The sequence below is a fragment of the Trachemys scripta genome, chromosome 1, assembly GCF_013100865.1.
Source record: "Trachemys scripta elegans isolate TJP31775 chromosome 1, CAS_Tse_1.0, whole genome shotgun sequence".
In the NCBI taxonomy this organism is placed as follows: Eukaryota; Metazoa; Chordata; order Testudines; family Emydidae; genus Trachemys; species Trachemys scripta.
The window spans coordinates 247,835,938-247,848,714 of NC_048298.1; the positions used below are offsets into that span (position 1 = coordinate 247,835,938).

Consider the following 12,777-nt stretch of genomic DNA (forward strand, 5'->3'; position numbering starts at 1 on the left):
GGGTAGCAGTAGCCTATGCAAATTACACAACAGAAAAAACACATTAGACCCTCATGCAAACAACACATGGTTTACCATGGAAATGATACAGTCACTCCAGGATTCTTAACCTAGCTCTCTAAAAGAAGAGAGAACTTCTTCATAACATCAGCTTGTGTCCAGAAGCAAGACTTCTATTTACCCCACACTGGGGACAAGGCAGCTGTGATACATCCGGCTGGTAGTGTCATCTTCATGACGGAGATGTGCAGAATGTATAGGGTCCATGGAGCATGAGAGACATGTATTTGTTTAGATTGTAAGCTGTTTGGGGCAGGGACTCTCTTCTTGTTGTGTGTTTGTACTGCACCTGGCACAATGGTGTGCTGGTCTATTACTAGGATTCTATATGGTAGCAATAATAATAATAATTATAATGAGACAGCTGTGTATCACCAGCATACTGGTGATATTCTCCCCATGTTGAGAAACTATGTCACCAGGTCTCTCATTGAATGCAGTATTAACAATCATGCATGTTAGATAATGAAACATTTAATTATTTATATTTTATAGTACCTCATGCAGCTCTTTGCATTGAGATTCAGGGTTAACTTCCGTCATTGTATGGGCAAACTATCTGTGGGGATACAGGTGCATGCTCTCTGCATGAATATATAACCCAGTGTTCACTGTTACAAATACATTCTCTTAAGAGCCACATTTTTTTTTTTATTGATCCACTGGAATTGTAAAAGATTGTGGATCAAGGCTATTAATATAGAAAGGGAAAAATACCAAGGGATGCAATAACCTAAAAATATTATAATTTTCTTATCAAATGCATGACTCTGAGCAATAGGAGAAAACTTTAATAAAAATGCTGCATCATCCTAGATTAATTTCAAACTAGGAATAAGATATACATTTTAACAGGGAGCATAAATTAACCATTGGAAAAATTTATCTAGGGATGTAGTGGATTCTTCATCACTTGTTATCTTTAAATCAAGACTGCTTGTCTTTTAAAAAGGTATGTTATGGCTCGAACAGAAGCTATGGGCTTGATGCAGAAATTGCTGGGTGAGGTTCTTTGGCCTGTGTTATGCAGGTCAGATTAGATACATGATCATAAAGGTCCCCTCTGCCCTTAAAATCTGTGAATCTATTAAAATTGATGCATAATATAATTAGACAAACTAATATGATTGTAATTGTATTTTATCTTTTCCTCTCTCTTTGCAGGTGCTTAGGGTAGTTCGACTTATAAAGATTTCTCCTGCTTTGGAGGATTTTGTGTATAAGATTTTTGGACCTGGAAAAAAACTTGGGAGCTTGGTTGTATTCACTGCCAGCCTTTTAATTGTAATGTCAGCAATCAGTTTACAGATGTTCTGCTTTGTGGAAGAACTGGACAGATTTACAACTTTTCCAAGGGTAAGTATAAGAAGGATTGACTACTTCACTAGTTATCTTATTATAGTCTATCTTTCTGCCTAATCTAGTTTTCATTACCATGAAATCTTATTACCTTATAGAAGATCAAATAACAGTGTGGTCTTTGCTGTGTGGTTCTGTCTTCCTGCAGACCCACAATTGTAAAGAGAAGTTTGAGTTAGGCTGTTTTATTTGTTTCTGTTGCTGAGGGAAGTCTAGGGTGTACAGATGTAGACATGATGGCACAGCAAAAAGTATGGGTCTAACAATGGTCAAGAATACACTGGAGCAAGTGTGCATGTGTGGAATAGTGTATACAGTGTGGAATGTTCCACTTGGACATGATATATAACTAGGCTTGGCAGAAATCAATTTTAATTGTCTATAATAGCAACAGATATCAATTTTGATTTTTAAGCATTTTTAAAATGTTAATCTATTTAAAATTTGTACAGTTGTGGGAAATTATGGGGCAGGGACATGCAATAATTACTTAATAACGGTAGATGTTGAAACTCAAAAAGTTAAAGCTTTATAACCATTAAAAAACACAAATTGTCAGCATCACATGTCAAAATATACACAATAGATATCTTTAATTCAAACTCTAGTAAGTTCTTCAGCAGCATTTTTCTTACTTTGCCTGTCTATAGAATTTGATTACCAATGGAATTATTTTTGCCAGTTTATGTGTATACAGTGAAATCGACGTTTACTGATATTTACCAATAAATAGCTAATACTTTCAAGCCTATATGTACCTTTGGTATTATGAAAAATGGTTGCTCTTGATATGCACAAGAATGTGTATTTTAGACAAGGTTGCAAAACCTGTCTGCATTGCCAAAGTATGCATCCACCTTTTGGGCATAAATAAATGGATATTGTGGGCATGACATGAAATCAGAATGAGACTGAAATTCAGAGGAAATTGGAGCTAATATAGTTAGTGAAACACACTGTTTTGAATGAAAATACTGCCATTTCTTTAATAATATATTAGACTGAGTGTACATGGATAGGTTCCAGTGATACTTTATTGCTTTCAGTCATCCTACATTGGTTTCACAGTATATTTGTTTTAGTGAAAGTGCATTGGTTGGAACAATTAAATAGGAATGAATAAGGCAGCCTCAAGAGTCATGCATTTAACAAACAAAATAGTTAAGCAACAATTTCAAATGATCTCCTTTATTACATGTCTGGGATGTTAGCCATCAAATGTGAGACAAAAAAATAGATATCCTAAGGGAAGAAATGTTATGCTACAATTCCAATTCTAGCAAGCCTGGCTAGAAAAAGAGTTAGTAGGATCATGGCAAATATAATTAGGTTTCTTTTTCAAACATTAGAGAAGGGAGAGAAAACAGAATGCTATGAGGCAGGTTTATAAAAAAAAAATCAGGCTTCTGTCTAATTGCAGTGATAATGCCACTAGTTATGCTGTACTGTCAACTCCAATGTATAGTTTTAGGAAAACCTTGGTAATAAATTGAAAGTTTGAAACTCGTGTGTACTTGATTTCTAGCATGTGTTTAAGTTTTGAACTATGAAAATGTCAGCGAAAATCCCTAAGAGAATTATAGTTACATAATCAAGGTAAGATATCCTCACAGCAACTTGCAGATTTTAACTGATATAATGATCTGTGAAAGATCAAGTTTAAACAAACATTGTCAAGCTCTATCATGCTATTAGTAAACTTTTACATTAATGTGGGCATTGTTACCCACATTTATTTTATTAACATGTTCATTTTTAGCAAAGGTGTGTAGGTACTGAAATATACTGTCCAAAAGAAAAGAGGATATTCCAGTTAATAGATTATTGAGATGCTAAAAGACAGAAAAATATGAATTTGATGTTTTTCTGCTTGAATTCTCAATTGAATATAAGATGGGTTACCAATAGCAGTGTATCAGTGGAAATTAAATTAAAATGTTTTAAAATATATCTCACATGATAGTTTGACTTAATAGTCTTCAGTTATTCTTTTTCTGAATATTATTTTTGTACTGTATACAAATTCACTAAAGCATAAGGGTTTGGGAAATATAATTGGTAATGTGTGTTTTCCTTTTGTAGTTCTACTGCATTGGGACCTCTGATGTAACAAATTAAAATTGACTGTTAAGAAAATTGAATTTGGGGTGAAATTTAACCTGTCAATGTCTCTTTAAAGTGTCTCCCTCTGACAAAGGTTGGGGGACTACCGTTAACATAGTGATCTCATTGACTTCAGTAAGATTCTTCAGCTGAATGACTACAGATTCAGGCTTGCCGCAAACATACATACAAGTGCACATGAAATTATAAATTATTCTGTTTAAAGGTTCTGGAATGTATTATTTTCAAATCATGCTTGCAAAAATAGTTTTACTAGCAGAGAGGGCAAGCGTAACATTGGGTACATATTTGCAGAGTGTGTTATTATAGATTTATAGGGGCTTGCTCTAATGCAAGAATGAATCTGGAATGGCAGGCACAATTGACATGGTGGGTTTTTGCAGTTCTCGAAATGTTGAGGACTGGTACACTTACAAAAAGGATGACAATGTAGGGTAAATTGTGAGCCTGAACATTAAAGTCCCTCTGACACTGAAACAGTAGGCTAAAAATAAAATCTGCCCTTAACCATAAATATCCTCCAATGAGGCACAGTATGGGTTTTGGAAACAGTAGGCCTCTTTCTTTCACTAATGCCTATAAATTGCATGTTTTCACATGGTTGTCTGAACTGTCAATAAGCACAAGCTCAATGTTGCTCTGGTTACAAATTTCAGTGTTCTTTTGTCCAGTGCAGCTTCTCAGATGGTCTGACTTCATCTTTATGTCTATACTAAGTGCAGAAAATCCAGATGTTTACTATACTGCTCTTAACAGATCCATCTTTTTTTTTATTTTTAGGAACCATCTCCCCAAATGAATCAAATAGCAAAGTATTCTACAGTGTCTTGTATAGCATTATTGGCCATATTCTGCCTTGGTTTACACGTTATACAGTGCTCAAAATATTCCATTTGAGCAATATTTTTTAAGTCTAAATTAAGTGAAAGGCCAGACATTACACTGAAAAGCACATCACTGCTGGGAGATGTTGTTACTGTATCCAAATAGATACTCTGTCACAGTTATCTTGATTTGCTTTAAGAGAACAACAAACTGAGACAGGAATAAAGAAAAAACACTGTTCTGTCTTCTCAGCCTGTATTGAGCCCTGAGGAGGAAAAAAAGGGCAGCTGAACTGTAGGTACAGAGAGCGAGAGATGTTGAAATGTATAAATAAGTTATGTACCAAACTTCCATTTGTGTCTTTGACTATGAATCGACAATGTGACGTGGCGGTGAAAAAAGCCAATGCGGTCTTGGGATGCATTAGGCGAGGGATATCTAGTAGGGATAAGGAGGTGCTGCTTCCGTTGTATAAGGCGCTGGTGAGACCTCATCTGGAGTACTGTGTGCAGTTCTGGTCTCCCATGTTTAAAAAAGATGAACTCAAATTGGAACGGGTGCAGAGAAGGGCCACTAGGATGATCAGAGGAATGGAAAACCTGTCGTATGAAAAGAGACTAGAGGAGCTCGGGTTGTTTAGTCTGACGAAACGAAGGCTGAGGAGGGATATGATTGCTCTCTTTAAATATATCAGAGGGATAAATACAAGGGAGGGAGAGGAATTATTCCAGCTTAGTACTAATATGGACATGAGAACGAATTAATATAAATTGGCCGTGGGGAAGTTTAGACTTGAAATTAGACGAAGGTTTCTGACCATCAGAGGGGTGAAATATTGGAACGGCCTTCCGAAGGAAACGGTGGGGGCGAGGGACCTGTCTGGTTTTAAGATTAAGTTAGATAAGTTTATGGAGGGAATGGTTTAATGGTAAAACATATTAGCTGAGGAATACAGAGTTATGGAAGGTAAATAGTATAATGGCTATCAAGGGTCAGGCTAGTGACTCTTGCCTACATGCTCGGGGTCTTGCTGATTGCCATATTTGGGGTCGGGAAGGAATTTTCCTCCAGGGTAGATTGGCTGAGGCCCTGGAGGTTTTTCGCCTTCCTCCGCAGCATGGGGCAGGGATCGCTAGCAGGAGGGTTCTCTGCCAATTGAAGTCACTAAAACACAGGATTGGGGACTTCATCAGCAGAATCAAGGGAAGGGTAGGGACGGTTTTGTGGCCTGCAGCATGCAGGGGGTCAGACCAGATGATCATAATGGTCCCTTCTGACCTTAAAGTCTATGAGTCTTTGAACATCTCTGCTAAGACTGCGTAGAAACTTCAAGGTGCACTACACAGAAATTAGAAGGGATCCTTCCAGTTTCATAGTTACCTACACCTCTGAAAGAAGATTGCATTTCACTGAATCTTGGGGACAAACATTAGCTGCTCCAGTGTGAATGAAAAGAGGATGACAATTTAAAAATGGGTCCAAAATAAGAGAGAAACCCATAGTCATATCCTGACCCCATTGAAGTCAATGGCAAAACGTGCATTGACTTTAGTATCATCAGGATTTCACTCCTGGGGCTGAGGCTGAAAGAGGCTCAGCTAGAAATACATTAGTTCCACACAATCATAAAAAAAGTAATTGTGTTAGTTCTTACATGATGAATTTTTTACCCTTTAGAGCCATTACTATGTAAAAACTATTGAGGTGTTTATACAGGCTGACCTTTCTTATCATAGTACGTTACTGTATTCTTCTTGGGTATGTAGCAGGGAGGAAGAGGGGAGAGACAAGGAAGAGAGAGTAAGTATTTACACAACATTGGTCCTAAATCCTCCTCATTTTAGATTTTAGTGGGACTGCTCATGAGTACGGCCAATGGGATTTGGCCCATGATGCTTTGCATATAAGCATACTTATTGAACAAGTGCTCTGTAAGGGAACCCTAGATTTTGTAAAACTACACGTTTCCCCCTTCATCTATAGTCATTTGTGGGGCATTATCTATTTAATGGATGGACAAAAAATCAGAATTGTCACTTTGACTCACACATTTCATAGATCTGCCCTATTTGCAGATCTTCTACTTCATACAAATTCAGTTTGACGACCATCATCAAAACAGCTAATTAAGTAATGGGGCATAAAGACTCATAGAAACTGACAGTCTTTTCCATAACATGAATTAATTCAGAAGTCCTCCATTTGCATAAATCTCTAAGTCTCATTTTCACAGCTGTTAGTTCTGTCAGCTAGATAGTTGCATTTCATTTTAACATAAATGGTTGGAAGTGTACCTTTCAACTAAAAATATCTTTTTCTGAAAGAAAGATTGCTGGGTACTAAACACAAAATCATTATTCACTGCCATATTATTTTCTTTAAACTAATGTTTTTGCAATATAGGGAACTTTAATAATATGAGGAAAGATTTAAATTTGTTTAAAGGGTACCATTAGAACTAACCACATTATGTATTACAATTTTAAATGGAAGGCTACATTTTCATCACATTGAAAGGGTACTTTTCAACTTACAAAATTAATTTATGTAGATTTTACAGGGAAAAGGGGTGTGCAGTCATATATTAAAGATATCTATACACTTTGAAGCAAATAATTGAAATGGAAGTTTCCCATTAAAAAAGAGAAATAATATTAAGTAATTCAGATATAATTAATAGAGAAAGGCTAAACTAGTTCAACAATCATTAGTCACACACACAGAGAGGTTGTGAGCCAGAAGTAAATTAGAATAACTTTAATGTAGTATCCCTCACATTTTGCTTCAGTGGGGTGGGGTGGGCATATCAGATTAGTAGGATATAGCCACCTCTGGGTCCCTGGCCAGCTTTAGGGAAAATGGCACCCTGGGCAAACTTGTATTTTGGTGCCCTTTCCTTGGATTTAAGTACAGATACACAGTACCATCACACATCTTGAGTTTACTGGGGAAGCTTTTAAGTTACAGTAAGGACTGTGTGCACCTCAGCAGAGACTGCTGCAAACAGCACAGGCAGCTTGTACGCTCAGCGCTGGCTCACTGTATCCCCCGAGTTTCTGGCACCAGCAGCGAGAATGCTGGGCTGGCAACCATACGAAGCGCTGAAGGCACAAACTGAAGCACAGCACAGCACAGACCCGGCACTGTGTGTGTTTTCCTGACTGCCAGGGACCTGCCTAGGGAGCCCCACTGATTCCGATCCTCAACATCTCCCAATTTCGGATGCCGCTATGTACCCCCTGGAGCACTCGCCACTAACCTGGGCACACCCTGTCCTCCCCTGCTCCAAGGCCATTGGGGCTGCTGAACTGCTACACTGGCAGGTGGGCAGCACCAGGCAGCCCAGGGTGAGTGCCCCCTCTGCCAATCTGGGACACGCTCAGGCCAACAAACCACCCACAAGTTGAAAGTGGAGCCTGGCCAATGGGCACAAGCCTCTGACCCTGCCCAGGCACTGGCACCCTTTTAACCATGGTGCCCCCTGACCACGGCAGCACCCTGGACAGTTGCCCACATTACCCACCCGTACATCCAGCCATGCTGGGTCCTGAAAAGATCAGGGGGCAGTGGTAGAGGTACTTGCCCCTCCCAGTTCCAGATAGCAGTGGGCAGGGGGAAGGTGACACTGGGCAGAGGTTTGGCCATTGTCTTCCTTCCCCCCGGTTAGCTCAGAGGAGGCTGAACAGCTTGACTGGTTCACCCATCCACTCCCTGTCAATAAAAGGCCCCTCTTGGGTAGAGGTTGCCAGCTTGATACTGCAGCTGATAACTGGGCCTATGTATTTGTCCTAAGTCTGAGCTCAGCTGTAAAAAGTAAGTGGAAACTCATAAAGTGTCACAATAACCTATAATGTTGATGGGGAAAGTTGCAAAAGAGAGACAAACTGAATTAGTACAAACAAAAAGGTCTCCTGATATAAGTCAAGGACTGTATTAAGGTCATGCCTGATCAACAAGAACAGTGTGGGATCAGAAATCAGTAAATCAAAATTAGCATGTTGGAAATTAGGCCTAATTGGTGGACAAAATAATGAGGGAGGGGGTTGTTCCATCCATCACTCCCTTCTGGGGTCCCCCCAAAAAGATAGACAAATGGATGGAGGCTACGACAACGCTGACTGACAAAGACAAGAGAAAGGGAAAGATCAAACTCCACCAGCATGGCTTCCACCCCCACCATCTCCTCAGATGCTGGACCTGCATCCTAATCCTGAGAGATGTCCTACCAGACCAGACCAGAGAGAGGGAACCGATGTCATCACCACCTCCACTGGCTCCAGCTAAATCCCAACCACTATTTGGGATATGAGACTTTGTCTCCCTCCCCCTGCCCCCAACATGTCCTTTTGTCTTCCCAACCTTATTTTTTCCTCTTTTCTCTGTCTCTCTTTTTTCCTTCTGTCTAATAAAGGTCTGGCTTATCTGGCCAAGACTGCATACTCTCTATCACTACAGTAAGCCTGTGACCAGAGAGGCAGCTAAATGCAATGCCCTAAACAGCCCAGTGCTGGTACAAGTTTGCCAGGTCTCAGACTGGCTGATAAAACCATGTCCTGTGCTTGCGAGTGAGAGTTAAAGCCGGAGATAGAAGCTGCATTTTCTATCTTTACTATTCTTTTCTGTCCTTTCTGGTGTATGCTTGTCTTGTTTTGTCTTTTAGGAAATAAAATCGGACTTTAACAACAGCAACAATGATAGCTGCAGCCCATCTCAACTAAATTCTTCTTTTCCCAAAAAGGACAGTTATTACCATCTTAAAAGACTGTCAGACAAATGGGTTTTTCCTTCTAAAAACTCTCTCCAGCTAAAGGAAAGGGAACAGGGGATATTATTGCCACTTAAACACATCCAATGTTGGTGGGTGTCTTTCTCATCTGAATGCTCTGATCTATGCTGGGTGCTCCCCTGTTTTGCTTCTCATAGGAAGTTGGGACTTTCAGTTTGCTTGCTTGGTGTGTGATTCAGCTCTGAAAAGTGACCGTGTAAAACTGGCACCATCTTACTTAACAGATAGGTTTAATAGTTTTATTCAGAGTCACTCACTCTAGTGACACAAATATGTGTTTACTACTTCTTACTCCAGTTAGCACTGCAGAACTATAACAGTAATGAGAAATTTAGCTGGATTTCAGTCAGCTGAATCTGCACAAGCTTCCTGAGGGCAGTAGGAATGTAGAAGTGTCTGAGGATATAATTTGAAGACATTTGAGCTGCGAAACCTTTACTACTAGTCATGAGGTACAGAGAAGAAAAATCTCAGCCTGACTCTCCGAACCCATGTTGAGTTGGGAGAGCTGTCGGTTCGAGAAATTATTTTACTTAAAAAACTTAGCAATTTTGATATGGAAGTCACTGAGAATCAAACATGGAACACCGCAACACCACAATTGCATTTTTGCCAAGCTTTGAGCATAACACTGTGTTTTAACTTGCTACTCCTTCAAGGACATAAAAATTCCACAATATTTCAACTTGCATTTATGAAACGCCATTTTTCAGGAATATGGGTTGATTACATTAGTGTGAAGGGCTTTTCTGGTGGTTTTTCTCAAGGAATGCAACAAGAAATGCTTGTGAGTACTATCTACTGTGCTGTCTAGGTAAAATGAACATAGATTAAATATCTCTACATCACAACAAGCTGTTGAATCGAGAAACAGTAACGGCAAGCTACATCATTAGCTTCTCACTTCAATTTCTCACGTACTTTATTTTTGGGTTCTATACTTCAGTAAAATCTCACCTCAGACCATTGTTGCTTATCTGGAAAGAAATTCAGTCTTGATATTAAACAAAAGTGAAAAAGGAAAAGAAACAGTTTAATAGACAGTTTGTCCAGAGCCAAAGATTCAAACTCACAAGATCTGCAGATTTTTTTAGATACATTAACTAAACTTGGTTTACAGGAGCATAGTACTTGACCAGTCTTTGCTTCTCTCTGTTGTGGTCCTATAGTATTGATTAAAAAACATACAGTGCTTGCTGCAATCATAATCAAAACATTTTCTCTTGAATGGTAGCCATGGTAACTCTTCTTTTCCTGTGCTGAACAAAATAGTAGGACACCAGAAAGACCTACCAGCTAAAGAATTTTCTCACATATTGGGCCAGATTCTGATCTATGCTGTGGTCTCTTTGTGCCGCACCACCAGCATAAAGCTGTCCTGCACCTGGCTTAATTAGCCATGGGAAGATTAACCAAGTGGAGGGGAGCTGCTGGTGGCATAGAGCTGACCAGGGAAAAGAGGGCATGGCTAAAGGTCTCCAACCTTCATGGTGATTCCCAGGTCCAATATAGGTTATTAGAAGGGATCCTAGAAACCCATTTGCCATGGAAAAACACAGAATTCACATTTTTACAGAGAATCTTTAGTTTTTACATTTTATGAGAAAATAAAAACATATACAGTAGAATGAATCCCGTTTATCCAAGCCTCCATTATCCTGCTCTCCATATTAACAAATGGGCTGACAGCAGGAGGCCTGGGTCCATGATCGAGCACTGAATTTAGGTTGTGAAGTGACATTTAGGACCCAGGTTGTCTTGATCTTTCTGAGGTGATTGCCTGACTCTGACCTGAAAATCATAACACACATCTCTCCAGCACTGAGTATAGACTAATGCAATGAACTGTACTGTACATTGGTGTGCCGATTAAACAGATCCTTGGCCTGCATGTTATGAAGAAAATGGCATCAGATGGGATCTGCCTAACCTGCTGCATTGCTCTATTTAATGGTTGTCTTTTGGTGGATCCAGCTTAAGTTTTGAGTTTTAACATACAAATCTGTAAATAAACTGGGTCCCTCATACACTACCAAGCTTCTAACGACAATTGGCCGAAACATTTCAAACATTTTCAATGAAAAATGTGTTCCAGTTTCCGACCAGCTGTACTGCTTACGTGGTATGTACCATTTCACCCTTAGTTAATGAGGTGTTTGACCTCTGGTGCTGAGTGCCTCTGAACTTTAGAAGTGCCACTGAAAAATCTGTGCCAAAAGTGCTAAGTAAAAAGTCAATAGGGCTTTGCATTATTTTGGAGATCAGCTTGCATGTAACAGCTTGAAGGACAGGGGCCTTAGTTTTTATTGTGTTTTCAAAGTGCCTGGAGTGGTTTGCCAGGCAGGAGCCAGGAATGAACTTTTATCCCTTTATGAACTCATTTAATCATACAGCTTTATTACATACATGAAGATCCAGTGTTTTGCTTCATATTTAGAGAGCAAAAACAGTACTTAAAGTAAACTGACGTACTCATAAACTGACAGGGCAATAAAATCCTGGAAACAATATCTTGACTGATCCTCAAACCCACCATAGTCTTTATATTTCATCAACCACGGAGGATATCAAGCTTCATGTTGACTAAGAAAGTTGAGACAGTTTACAGTTGTAAACTGTTACGGTTCAGTCAAATATTGGACTATTTGTTTCTGCCTCTGGACTGAAAATTGCATGTAATCCTCATTCACAGAATTGAAATCCACTCCTTTGTTGATCAAGATAACTATAACTGGATTTTCTGATTTGTCAAATCTACTCCATACAACTTTGATGATTCTCCATAGAGTTATTTTAATGCAGTGCATGCAGCTATAATATATGTGTGATTCTTTTTTCCTGTAGGCATTCATGTCAATGTTCCAGATCCTTACACAGGAAGGATGGGTGGATGTCATGGATCAGACTCTTAATGCTGTAGGACATATGTGGGCACCTGTAGTTGCTATTTACTTTATACTTTATCATCTTTTTGCTACACTGGTAAGTTTTGACCTGCAAATTTTCAGTGCTTTCCTTTGCTGCGGATTGCTGAATATTTCTTGTCTTGTGTATTTTAGTCAGGTAACTAAATCTTATTGCCGAGCTCATTCTTAATTTTTTATGAAGGGACATGGGATTAATTCTTTGATGTATCATGAAATCTAGCCTTAATCTTTGTGGTACATGGTGGCCAGTCTTTGTTCTGGTGTGAGGTTTTCTGCATAAGACCTAAGTCCCACTGTAACCTAATACTATAATTGTTAAGTACCATGAGCCCTCATAGTTCAAATGATCACAGAGTGAAACAAGGGCTAGTATTTATCATGCAGAGATGCCCTCTTCAGTTTCATTGCATTCCCTTCACAGCTGTAATTAAACTGAAGAAAAGAAGTTTAAAGCCTCATGGTACAAATTGTTAATTAGAAATCAGTACAGTGCTTTTTCTATTATATGATGCAGAAATGAACACATGGGAAATATGTGATGCAGCATATTAACTAATAAAACAATTAAAATGAATACAGCAACTCCTGGATCTGTGTGGAAGTTTGGATTATATCTAAAGACATCTTTTCTGGGTATGCTGCAAATGGCCAAGGTTATGTCTTTCTAGGTCAGGGGTTGGCAACGTTTGGCATGCG

The 12,777-nt window shown here is 39.0% G+C and overlaps 1 protein-coding gene across 1 annotated transcript in view; it reads left to right on the top strand.

The window, feature by feature from the left end:
* The window catches only part of NALCN (sodium leak channel, non-selective), a 268,079-nt gene that overhangs the window by 141,897 nt on the left and 113,405 nt on the right, over window positions 1-12,777 (top strand). Inside the window, exons 7-8 of the mRNA XM_034758207.1 lie at window positions 1,225-1,416; window positions 11,999-12,136. Of these exons, the coding sequence (XP_034614098.1) occupies window positions 1,225-1,416; window positions 11,999-12,136 (330 nt within the window). The remainder of the gene's footprint in view (window positions 1-1,224; window positions 1,417-11,998; window positions 12,137-12,777) is intronic.